Source organism: Eleginops maclovinus, chromosome 17 (genome assembly GCF_036324505.1).
Source record: "Eleginops maclovinus isolate JMC-PN-2008 ecotype Puerto Natales chromosome 17, JC_Emac_rtc_rv5, whole genome shotgun sequence".
Taxonomy (NCBI): Eukaryota; Metazoa; Chordata; class Actinopteri; order Perciformes; family Eleginopidae; genus Eleginops; species Eleginops maclovinus.
The window spans coordinates 6,751,959-6,764,506 of record NC_086365.1 but is presented as its reverse complement, the minus strand read 5'-3'; the positions used below and the strand labels follow the sequence as shown (position 1 = coordinate 6,764,506).

At 39.8% G+C, this 12,548-nt stretch overlaps 2 protein-coding genes across 8 annotated transcripts in view; one reads left to right on the top strand and one right to left on the bottom strand.

Annotated features, from left to right (window-relative positions):
* Positions 1 to 9,323, top strand: part of acss3 (acyl-CoA synthetase short chain family member 3) — a 46,023-nt gene extending 36,700 nt beyond the window's left edge. For both annotated transcript variants that reach the window (XM_063905350.1, XM_063905351.1), the window contains 7 exons: positions 5,077 to 5,172; positions 5,376 to 5,439; positions 6,519 to 6,600; positions 7,711 to 7,833; positions 7,924 to 8,023; positions 8,227 to 8,402; positions 8,946 to 9,323. In XM_063905350.1, coding sequence (XP_063761420.1) covers positions 5,077 to 5,172; positions 5,376 to 5,439; positions 6,519 to 6,600; positions 7,711 to 7,833; positions 7,924 to 8,023; positions 8,227 to 8,402; positions 8,946 to 9,029 — 725 coding nt within the window. In that variant the 3' untranslated portion in view covers positions 9,030 to 9,323. The remainder of the gene's footprint in view (positions 1 to 5,076; positions 5,173 to 5,375; positions 5,440 to 6,518; positions 6,601 to 7,710; positions 7,834 to 7,923; positions 8,024 to 8,226; positions 8,403 to 8,945) is intronic.
* A 5-nt stretch (positions 9,324 to 9,328) lies between these two features.
* The window catches only part of ppfia2 (PTPRF interacting protein alpha 2), a 45,246-nt gene continuing 42,026 nt past the window's right edge, over positions 9,329 to 12,548 (bottom strand). For all 6 annotated transcript variants that reach the window (XR_010167775.1, XM_063905348.1, XM_063905349.1 and 3 more), the window contains one exon: positions 9,329 to 10,572. Coding sequence is in view for 2 of the 6 variants with exons in the window: in XM_063905344.1 (XP_063761414.1) it covers positions 10,561 to 10,572 (12 nt within the window). In the remaining 4 variants the exon portion in view is untranslated. The remainder of the gene's footprint in view (positions 10,573 to 12,548) is intronic.

The window sequence follows — 12,548 nt, the reverse complement described above, 5'->3', positions numbered from 1 at the left end:
GTCCTAGCAGAATAATCCCACAGGTTGGTAGTGAGATTTGGTCGTCACCCTTGTCCCCAAAAAAGAAAGGGCATTGAAATCAAACAGCGACATGTTCAACAATCCTTTTATGTACATGTGTTTTGTGTTGCAGTTTGTATATTTTTCCCTTACACTATCATTTTTTACGCATCAGATGGATTCTTGTTCTATTCTGAAGCAAACTGAAACAATGTAAAAAAAGACTAAATCAATATCTCCATTTTGTTTTCATCCTTTCATCCTCCTTCGCCACAACTTCTTTTAAAATGACCTTGGGTCAGCCATCTACTCCCAAGTTACCCCAGCAACCACCTATCACCAGGACAACCACAAGCACTGCAGTGCATAGGTATGATGTGCAGCGCCCCATAGCTATGTCTAACAAGGTTTTTGTTTACATTAAGTGCCGTGTGTGTGTGTGTGTGTGTGTGTTATGCCCACTAAAGTAGGAGCTTCTCATTATTATAGCAACAGACAAACCTTTTTCAAGGTTAAACAAATGCAATTTAAACTGTTGTGATTCCATCAACTTGGCTGAAACCGATGTTACTCACCTTATAGCTCTCTTTTGGTCCCCCTTAACTACTAAGGGTAATATCTGGCAAGTTATTGAATAACATGTGAGAGTCAGAACTGCATTTTGGCTATCATCTAATGCTAATTGTCCCTTTTTTGTTTTATGACATGACACTTTGTTTTGTTGCTGCATTGATATACGTGCCTAGATTATTAACATACTGAGCTGTAGCAATGCCACTTTCCTAACATAAACACTGGTGCTAGTGTAGAAAATGTTTTGTAAAAGGAGAAAAGTGAATCACATTCATAACTCAGATACAATTTTATCATTTTAGCTAAAGGCTTTAGTTAATGTTACCTCTATGCAAATAGTATAGGAGTTTCTCTCTTCTCTCCTTGGCGACCCTGGTAGGGATTTCTATAAAATAACTTGCCACAAGCTGAGCAATATATTCAAATAAATGATATTGTAATTTATTCCCATACATGCTGCTCTGAGTAATCACACAGACCAGCTCTTCTCCCAAACACTGCAGGGTATCACCCTCTTGATGCAGCCGGAGTGGGAGCTGATACAAAATAATACACACATCTTTATACCTTACAGTCCCTCTTGCACTGTATGGGATTATAGTTACATACAATGGACATTTTCCAAACAAAAATGCCTGTATGCTTTCAATATAAGCTAGTCTAGTCTTTTGTAAAAATAGGAATTGGATCTGGCAAAGAAAATGGAAATGATTCTTGTTCAATGTTTCTCAGAGTGCAGGCCCTGCAGGCAGCGTGTGCGAGGAGAAGTCAGTTATTTCATCTGTTTCTCACAAGGATAAGTGCTTGAGGAGTTGCAGAGAATAGAGTGCAGGATCAGAGCCATCTTTGTTTTTCCTGAACAGTGGTTTCCCCCCAAGCTACTAGTAATGAGGACGGCTGTTCGATAGCACCTTCCCAGCTGAAAAGGCGCCACTGTATTTCCCATCCCACTCTTCCTACGTATTTTACAACAACCCTCCCCCTCCCACAATCCATTCATCACACTCAAAGTGCCTCTCACTGGCCAAGCGCATCTCCAACACCTCAGAGGAAGATTGATTTGTTTGTGTGGATGGGCAAAGAGAGCGCGAGGGAGCAAGAAGGAGCAAGAGAAGAGAGTAACACAGACATGGGAGTCAAGGAACATGGAGTAGAGAAAGACTGAAAAGTGTTTTCTGTATGTGTGTGCCAAAGACTCACACCACCAGTCAATCAGTGATCGACTGCTGCCCAGACGATGTTTCACTCCTTCAACCCCCTGTAGGATTCACTCATCTTTTCTCTGCCTGGGCTGTCTAGCATCTCTTATCCAGCATGTTCTCCTCTGCACAATGTGAGCAGAATGGAAAGTATTCGACAGTTTCACCTCAGAGACGTGAACATTTTGACCTTTTTTAAATATAACCATAAGCACAGATAACCCAGTTGATTGAGATTTCTTTGGTAAAAATGGTTGAATACTGGATAGATCACGGTGCAGAGAATGTGCAAGGTAGACAAAATGTTTAATCATCTCTCTGAACTAGGGATGTAGGAATGTAAATAGACAAAAAAATGCTGTGTTATGATCTATTATGCTTTCATATTGTGGTCTGAGGAAAGACTCTTGACAAACATCTGATTCAGCCTTTAGAAACTGAATTCTGCTTTTATCAGCTTACAGTCATTTAAATTGTAGGACAAAATGTTTTACCAAAATCAAGTGAACTAATTCTCACTGAGAACACTTTGCTTTATAATGGTTCAATGCATGCCTGGAAGCTGCACAGCCAGTCTCCCTTTACTGTATGCCTTGTAACATTTCTAGATCCAATTATATTGCCCTGAGTCAGAACCACAGCCAGATTGCCCTGGCTCCAGATGTAAACGGTCGGGGTTGCTTTACACGGTTCAGTGGTTGTGTCGAGCCCTTAACGACGAGCAATTCAGCAGAGCTTCTAAAGCACACTTATGGTGTCCTCCAGGGTCAGACGAATATACTGGTTTGCCAATATTGGCTTGTTGAGGAAGAGGAAAATATGATGACGTCTAGGTCTATTATGATGCAATTTGATTGGCTACTTATCATTTTCAAACCCTTTTTAATTCATAAAATGATGAAGGAGTAGCTCTTTGCTTTCCATGGTTGGTCAACCCGTTGGTGCAAAACACTGTCTGTTCTGACAGTGATGGGCTTTGAACCCTGCAGGGAGTGGCTAACTTGCCACTGATGAATGAGGAGCATGTGTTCGCCGGTTCAGAGGGCACTGTGGTCGGGCAATGTGTTTAACTCTAACTCTTTGCCTTCTCTACATTTGATAACATAATCCCCTCCTTAAGCATCATCAACCTCCTGCCCCTGAACTAGTGTCTTTGAAGCCTGCTGTGCTGAAGAGGGAAGCTAAAGCACTTGTTTGAATAGGAGAGGCAGTTTTTATTCTGTATTCACTTGAAGTGATAGAACTGGAACTTTAAGAAGATGCTGGAGAGTCAAGTTGACCTGAGGTCTCATACTGTATATCCCCAAAATCTTACCTTACTTCATAATCTAATAACATCCTGATCTTCTTTTTTCCCAGAAAACTCTGTTAGAATGGATTCATGTCCAATGCATCCTTAAATCTGACAATGTCCTGTATACTGCAACCGCAATTTATACAGCACTGTTCAAAACAATGTCACAATGTGCTTTACATGGATTAAGAGCAGGCCGTTTCAGGTGGCAACAAAGCATGCGGTCAAAAATTCCCAATCACACCCAATAAAATATACAGCATAAAAAACGACATCTGTAATACAGAAAAGAAAGTAAAACAAATAGAACATGGATGTCGAGTAAAACAGAGTGGTGTCAACATTAGTTAAAATAAAAAGGTGAGTTTTAAGAAGCGATTTAAAAGATGTCACTGATTATGCCAGCCTCAGACTCTCGGGCAGGGAGTTCCAGAGCTGCAGAGCTCTGATGGAGAAAGCTCGGTCACCCTGTGTTTTAAGACAGGTTTTGGGAACATTTAGCAGAACCCTTCCAGAGGATCTGAGAATGCACATAGGCAATAGACAGTCCTGCCAATGTGTCACACTATTCCACTGATTGACAGGTGATAAAGAAAGATGGATGCCATAAATGCACTTCGTTATAGTTTTATGAGGATAGGAAATGCATGTTGGTTTTACCTCAAGGAAACAGACATTCAGTTGAGTAAGACTGAATTTAAATAGAAACGTTGTTTTCCAAGAAACTGCACCAACATTTTGTCCCTTTTTCTAAGTAATTACTCTGTCTAGGTTCATCCTGCAGCTGGGTCTTTCTGTGTGTAGCTGACAGGTGTGTAACCCTGCTGAAGTCCTCTGTTGCTTTATCTCTCCTTCAGGATTTAATAAGGATTCTAAAATATATTTTTTTGTATCAACCAAGCTGTCATTTGTCCTGCTAGCTTAAATGTTTTGCCATTGGCCTTTGCCCTCTCAAGTCACTTCTGCCGTCAGCACCGCAACTGACTGCGTACTTTACAATAAAACGTGATTGAAAATGTATATTCCCCTACTTCCCGCTCCGTGCAGTAACTGATCTGATGCAGGTTTAGAGCAAGGTGCTGCATGGATTTGCATATTAACAGGATAAAATGCCAGGATACTCTTCTCCACAATAACTCAGCCTGCTATACATGACAGAACCATCATATAGAGAGGATGATCTGATTAGCTTCTGGATCAGCATGTGCATTCATTTGCATTTTGATGAAGATAGAAATGGCAGCACGAGGTAATTTAGCTGCAGTTTGTTTGTGAAATGTCACATGCCTGACTTAATGATTAATTAAACAACCACTTAAGCATTAATATTTCCCTTTGTGCAAACAACATGCGCCTGTAGAGATTGGAACCACATATGATGTACCATAGCATGCAGATGTACAGGAGAGATATTATGGAAATCACTCTGTAAAGTAGAAGGTTAATTTGTGATGTCTGTCACCTGTTGTGGGAGTGTGTAAACATCCACTGAGAAACACTCATAACTCAAGAAAAGAAAAACATGACAAACAGATAGAAGCATTCAGCTGCAACTCTGTTTTTGTACGTACTACATTGAGAAACTGATTTTGTCAGATGCTGATGCCGGGCTGGTATGCTGCTGTGTGATTTCTGATATAATCTTGCTTACAGAGCTCGGATCGATTTGGTTAGTCATGCTCTGGGTGGGCAAGTAGCTCTGACAGACGCCTTTGCTGTATGTGGAGCACAGTTGGGTGGTGGAGTTGAGTAAGGGCCCATAGGAGCTGTCATAGTTCTGCATAATGTAGGTTAAAGCTGCTGTCTGAAGCAGTGCCATCCGCAACCACACACACTTTTGATCAGCCCACCATTAGAAGGTTTAACGTTTGTATAGAAAGCAGAAAATCCTGAAACTAAGTTGTGTCAAACTTTGCTTCACACCGCAGACCCAGCTTTGTTTGAGTACAACTTTATGTCTCCCCCACAAAGATATATGAGTCTTCATCCATGACTTGTTTCTCTCATCAGAAACTGGCTCTGCAATCACCTCCTCATGCATCGGTCTGGGAAACTCACTCATGCCACCTGCAGGTCAGGCTGGCAAACCCGTTCCAGGTTACAATGGTAAGAGTCAGATCCACATCTCTTCTACAGTTTCTGCTCGAGTCAGAATTGCTGGCCCTTAATGACAAGTAAAACGAAACTGAAATAAAAAAAACACTGCTTGTCATTCCCTGCTGATCATTTAATATGTTTGCCTCTCCAGTGCACCAGTGGGTGATACACCTCCTCTGAATATGAATTGCATGCTATTTCTTTTCCACTAGTGACAGTGATCGATGATGACATGCAGGAGGTGCAGCCAAAAACCCTGGGAAATATTGTGGTGAGGTAAGCCGAGTGAGCAGCTTAGTCAAGTTTTTTCTGTCACTTGCACACGCAAACACTTTAAAAATGTGACGTCAAAGCATTTTGCAAGCCTTAATCAAATTGAAACTCCTATCTTTGAGTCATTAATCTTCATAAATCACTGTTGGGCAGCTTGAATCTGACTCCAAAGAAACTGCTGAGAATGAAATGTGTCTGTCTGTTTATGCAAAAGAGCTGCCAGTGCAAAGTAGACCTGATCAAAACCTCCAGCTGCAAACCCTTAGCCCTTTGTGCTGCCTTATCTTCCGCCTGATACCTATCTGTTATAACTCTCCAGCTCCATTTCCCTGTTATTGGTTACTGCTGGTATTGTCTCTGCCAACACAGGGGATTTTCGAAGGAATTCACATGTGCAGTGCATACAGATATTAGCACAGGTGGAGCTGTGTTACTGTATCCAGGGCTCCCTGTGCTTTAGTGTCAAGTAAAAATGTATTTTAATTTGTTCTGTAATTATATAATGTTGCTTTGTTTAGCTTTTGTGCGTAGGAAGCACCCACCAGTGACTCATCAATTGAAAAGCAGGCAGCAAAACTCCTACATTAGTTTATTAGCTTAAGATGCTATTGTTCTTTTGGTTCAAACAAAAGTTCAGCGGCGTTCTTAAACATAGGATAGGATGCTTTTTATCATCGTCTTTAAGCAGCGAATGGACATAGGAAATAAGATCTTCGCTGTGATTGAATAGTCTCCTTTCAGAGGCATGTTAAGAGTTCAAACATGGGAAATCAAGGATCATCTTGGTCAAGAAGGGGGATTTGTGCTAGTCTCTCAATAAACAAAGACTGAGTAACCTATCTCTATTAATTCACCATGAGTGTGTGTGAGTGTGTGTGCCATGTATCCGTGTTTGTCAGGCGAGGGGAACCTGGACAATTATCTATGTTTTTATTGGGTAAGCTCTTTATGTAAATAGTCATTTTAATAAAGTAAGTGATGCTTAATGTCGAGCTACAAGTGATGCATGCCTACCGTTGTTATTTCCTGACAGCAATACGTTAAAAAGGAATTGAACTAATGTAAACACCTTTTTCCTCCAGACTACCCTTACCACCCGGTGCAGCATTGTCCCTGTGGCAGAACCATGATCTGTTCAAGGAGCTCTACTTCACCAAGTTCCCGGTAAGAGAAGAATTCAATTCCTTGAATCGTGATGTTTATTGTACATTAGATAATGTGCGCGGCTGTCTATTTTGCTTTAGAACAATGGTGTTTGAAGTTTGAAGTTGAAGTTGTGGTAGAAGGTGGCCCTCTAGTGTTAAAATGTTTTATAACTTTTATCACTATAGAAAGACCTCAAAAACTCTAACTGATTAGGATTCTTTGGGATTAAGTGAAACTGTATACGTATAATGACCTGCTCGAAAACCGACGTAGTCCTGAAAGCAAAGGTCAACATTCTTTTTATGCAGAGGCAGGCAGATCTGGCAGCTTAAATAGAGCTGCAGGTTTAGGAGAATGTGTCTGATTGGCTGTAAGAGGGACGAGACGAGCCACGTGTAAATGTGTCGTTGACTGCCTTTACTAGCTCGCAGGCTTTGCCCCATTTTTGTCATACTTTACTATGTTTCTGTTTTCTGACCTAATCATTATACTATATAATGTTTTTTGGGGGATATTCCAATGTGCTATCCTATTTTATGGAATGTTCCAACATGCTATATTATGTACTTTCTGATTATTTTGATATTGACATTGTTCCTGATGTTTTCGACATATTATACTATGTCATTTTTTTCTGATATTTTATACATACAATACAGCACTGTGTTTACTAAAAAAGTTGCTGTACTATTCTTAGTTTTTTTCTTAAATTTCCATTATACTATGCCATGTATATTTTTTGATATTTTTGGCACACTATGTTGTTTTAAAAAAAAATCGAAATTGTGGGTTTTCCAAAATGTTAGATCTAATATACTATGTTTTTTTCTGATAATTCCAACATACTGTTCAGTGTCGTCTTTTTCTGATATTTCTGGAAAGGCAAACTATGATTTGTGTTGACTTTTTTCAACAAACTATTTTATGACTTTTTTTCTCTCAATTTTTCGGATGTTTCCATTTCCATTGTACCATACTGGACTTACATGACATTTTTTGACCATGCTATATCATGTTATTTCTTTTGATTATATTTCTCTTTTTCTGAACATTTTTGACATTTTATTCTCTCGCTATTTTCACCTTTAAAACTTGGATTTACCTTATCCGTTTCTGTCCCACCATCAGGGTTACTATGACACCATGGATGCAGGCTTTGTAGATGAGGAGGGTTTCCTTTACATCATGTCCCGGTCTGATGATGTCATCAACGTAGCAGGCCACAGGCTGTCAGCTGGAGCATTGGAGGAGGTAGGAGAAAGCTTAATGAGGAGGTAGCACAAATATATACTCTTCTTTTGTAGTAATATCATATACTGTATATTTGTGTGTGTTTTGCAGTCTGTGCTGCAGCACCCTGCGGTGGGGGACTGCGCTGTGGTCGGTCTGGAGGACACTCTGAAGGGTGTCGTTCCACTGGCCCTGTGTGTACTCAAGAAGGGTGAGGCGTGACAGATGTAAAGATTAGAATTACGCAAAGTAGTATCTGCATTTAACACATACATGTTTTCTCTTCATTCTGGTGATATCACCCTTTTTTACCTTCATGATGTATGAGAACTTCCTAACACAATTTGGCATAAAAAAAAAGACCATATCTCAATTGAAACCGTAGCTCATCACTCCATGTGCTGTTTGTTTCAGGTGTGCAGAAAAATGAAGAGGAGATTGTAGCAGAGGTGGTGAAGCTGGTCAGAGACACCATCGGACCAGTGGCCGCCTTTAAGAAAGTGCTATTTGTCCGAGGGTTGCCGAAGACGCGCTCTGGAAAGATCCCTCGCTCTTCTTTAGCCAATCTGGTCAACGGCAAGCCTTACAAGGTATTCCAACCCTCAAAGAAATATTTTGTGCTTTATTCTATATCACCAATAGTTTTAATTACAGTAGGATACAAACGCTGAGAGGAAATAACGTTGGTTCTTGTTTTTTCCCCTGTGCTGAGTTTCACAGCTGCTCAGGAGACAGCAGTTTTATCTAAAAACTCTGAATTTGAGTTATGCTGGTGCATTAGCAGCTGCTAAAGTCATTAAGAAGAGCTGAGGGCTCGTTTGGTATTTTTCCTCATAGTTACTGACTCAGTTTTTGCTGATAAAGTGCTCAAGAGAGAAGTGGATGACACACTAAGAAAATAGTTCCTAATCTAGAAGTTGTTTACAGAAGTAAACACAAGGTTTCTGTGGCAACAACTGAAAGGCCAAAAATGATGACTGTAAGACTTAATCATAATTTTACCATAATTGTCATTTCTAATCATTCAATTATTGCTTTGATTAGGTGATTATTCAGATATGTTACCGTGCTTGATTCTAGTTGCTTTAATGATCTTTGTCTGAAAAATTACAAACCTTTTTTTCCTCCAACAGATCACTCCAACAATCGAGGACCCAGAAGTGTTCAAAGACATCGAGAGTCAGGCAGAAAAGTTGCTGAGACCTCGCGAAGCCTGAACTCATCTGTTGGCTGAAAAAGAAAACTGAGGTGGGATACAATTTAACAACACAAACTCAGGCCCTCGGCATGTTGTGTGCAACAAGGTTACCGTCCTCTGAAAATTTGAATAAAAGAAAGTAATGTGATTATTCTTCATTTAATGCAGTGTGTTACCTTCTAACCCTTAGATATAATGTACAAATCCATGGCAGGTATCTTTGTGATAACTTGAAACCGTACTGCCCTAGGTTTAATTAGAGGCAAAGTATGGCAGCTGTTTGTACAAAATAAAAATGAATACTTACAACTCATTCACTGACAGTAGTTTTTCTCTTTTATTGACAATGAAAATTTGCTTGCTCACCACTTAGTTTTGACAAAGTACAAGAAGTAATAAATAAAAAAAAAATAGACACAAAATAAAATGATTCATCGTTCGTGCAAATTGAAGATGTAAAAACAAATCAAGAGCGTGAGACTTTTCCGATTCGAGTGGTCCATCAGAGATAACTAAAAGACAGATAACAGGGCCGTACAATAGGTTGCCCTGAAAACTCCGACAGAAACAAAGAGTTAACAGTTACACCGATGTAAGTCACAGCAAGCAACAGTCATTAAATGTCACCTCACTTCAACATGGTCATATACACTCTACGCACACTATGAGCTAAAGCAGTCTGTCTTTCAGTTATTTCCTATGTTAACGTAATGTCTGGGGGGGAGGGGAGAAGGCCAGAGTGTGTTAATGTATCGCCTGACAAAACATACAGTACAACAAGTGACAGGTTCTATGAATGACCTCCTGCTTTTTTTCTTTTGTTCTCTGAGAGGAAGTTTTGTGCAACTTCGGAGCTCTTGTTTTGTCCTTGGCTACTAAAAGTCCGTTGAGTTGATGCGGTTGTATCAAAGTGCTTGTCATGTCCTCTTAAAATGCTCCTTTTTATGCCGGCGAGTTCATAAAAAGGAGAATGGAGTTTGTTGGTGTCAGAAATGGGGCTCAGAGTGGTTTTTGTGCACCAGTAGAGGGCAGGCTTTTCACATCCGTCCTCTCTCAATGTGCACCACAGGTTCATCATCAGCAGCAGCACAATGAAAAAATAAAACCATATGTACAAAATGATCTATAGAGGGCGGGGTAATATGAACACATTTAAAAGAGCAGCATATATTTATCTATGGTCCACTAAATGAGGTGGCAGGGACGTTTTTTTGCACAAACTCTGAATATCTTTTTTATACATAGATGTGTGTATATATTAAAAAATGGCATATTTATTTACAGATAACCTACACATTTCCTGTAGAAGAAATACACAGTACGTTATGCTTCAACAAGTTACTGTACATGTAAAAGGTAGAAACGGTGACAACGGAGCAGCCTGCGGGACAGTTTAGCACCGGCATCTGGTGCCCACATTATAGGGAGGAGGAGAGGATGGGGAGGGGGGGGGCAGAGAGGGGAGCAGGGCTTCTTGGCAGTGCGTGTCGTCAGAAAGTTTGTTCCTCGGCAGGTTGGCCTGTCCAACAGCTCCACTAGTTCATCTCCGTTCAGAACTGTACCTGAGGGGAGGCAGAATGTGGAGTTGTGAACGAGGTACTGTTGAGTTGGGATTTAAAAAGAAGAATCCTGCCAGCACTCTAATTCAAATAGGTAATGTGTCAATTAAGTGTCATACTGTCGTAGCTCATTATGGCTAAGAAGGTGACTTAGATAGTAGATTGTAAAATAATTTAAAAACCAGCTAAATTGATTTGTAAGATATTAAAATGCTAATATTTTTTTAGCAGTATGGAATGTAAAATACTATACTACTATAAGTATTTTATGATTGTTTTTCAACAGTATTTTAGCCCTGATAATTTGCTATAAGTGTTTTATTAAATATAATACATTATTTTTTATGACAAACTAAAGAATGATTTTTGTAATTATATTTTTTATAACAAAATACTATACTATTAATAACTCATTATGACTTAGCTTTGAAGGTGACTTAATAAACCTCCAATTAGCTATAGCGATCAGCAAAATATTACAATTCTGAACAGTGTGCGTTTAGTAACCTCTGAAGCAACTGATATTCTAACGTTTAAGTAAATACTGTATGAATGTTTTGCAAACTATCTTAAAAAATGTACAAAGGTACGAAATGAGTGTGAGAGAGAGGGTGCCTCTTGGCAAAATGTTGCACTGTACTCGTGTTGGTGACATATATAACTCCATATTTCACTGTGTGCAGCAAGAAGAATCACTTTTAGTTTTCTATGCACTTGTTCTGTGCCAGAACTACACCCTTTGCTCTCACTGATATTTGCACTATGTTGTCTTTTTTTCTGCTGTGTGGGAGTACTTAAGCTGATGAAATCCTTAGAAACAGGCCTGTAGGGTGCTTCAAGGCAAGAGCAAATTCTTCGGGAACTAAACAAAATAACAGTCATGAATATGTAACTCGCACAAACTCTCCCTGCCTATGCTTTAAAATGTTATCTCCACCCTTAACAGTTGTGTTATTTATTTTCCTAACACTCCTTCTCTTATACAATAACCCTGCAGTCAAAGCACTAAATCGTTATTATCCGACCCTTAGTTCTTCCTGAAGGTGTGTAATGATGATACTGAAGAGTTTTCTTGTTGAGACAGGAGCTAAGCTAACCCAGATAGCACCCGAGGCCAGGTACCCATTACCCAGCATGCTCCTGGCTGATGTTTCGGCAGTAACTCCTTTACAGAGAGATGTCTCCATTGTGGCATTCAGGGTCAAGATTTTGGAAAGGAGGAGGCGGGCTCTGATGTTGGACAATGTTTCCATGAAGTCCGGCTTTCCTGTTAAAGATGCCTGCCGTATTCTGCCCAGGGAATTCCCCATTGTTTTTTGATAGTGTCTACGTTCCCTGCATTCTTTCATGACATACTATTCTATGTTATTTTTCATGGAAGTGTATTCTGTTTTTAATGGGACACTATATCTTATGACTACTACCTTGCTATTCCATCAGTAGCCTTCTACACATGTCATTCTTAACATGACAGTTGCTTGTTGGGTGGCTAAACTCATTTACACTTTTTGAAAGGGCACACAATCTCTATTTACTGCTCACTTTAGAGTAAAATGAGCCTGCTGGGAGTGGTGAATGAGGGGGAAGGCAGGTGTTGAACATAGCTTCTGTTCCCTTTTGTATCAGGTTTTCACTACAGATGCAGAAAGACAGCAGAGTCAGATAGTGTAGCAAATTAAAGCAAATACTTAGATGTCACATTTTCACTGCACCTGGCAGTACAAAGCATTCAAAATTAAACTAGGGCAAGCTCCCTTTGAAATGTGAAAAGTCTGGATACATTTCACAAGGCCTATTTTTAGGAGTGTTGAACTCACCATGTAAATAACCTTTATTAACGAGTCTCTGTGTCAGGTACTAAAGGAAAAGCATCGATTTGAAGCAGATTTCTACAGCTTGGGCGATAACTGACTCATCTTTTTTGGACAGACATCAGAACAAGACCGCTGCTAGCCGAGCTGCTATGACGTCATCACCGG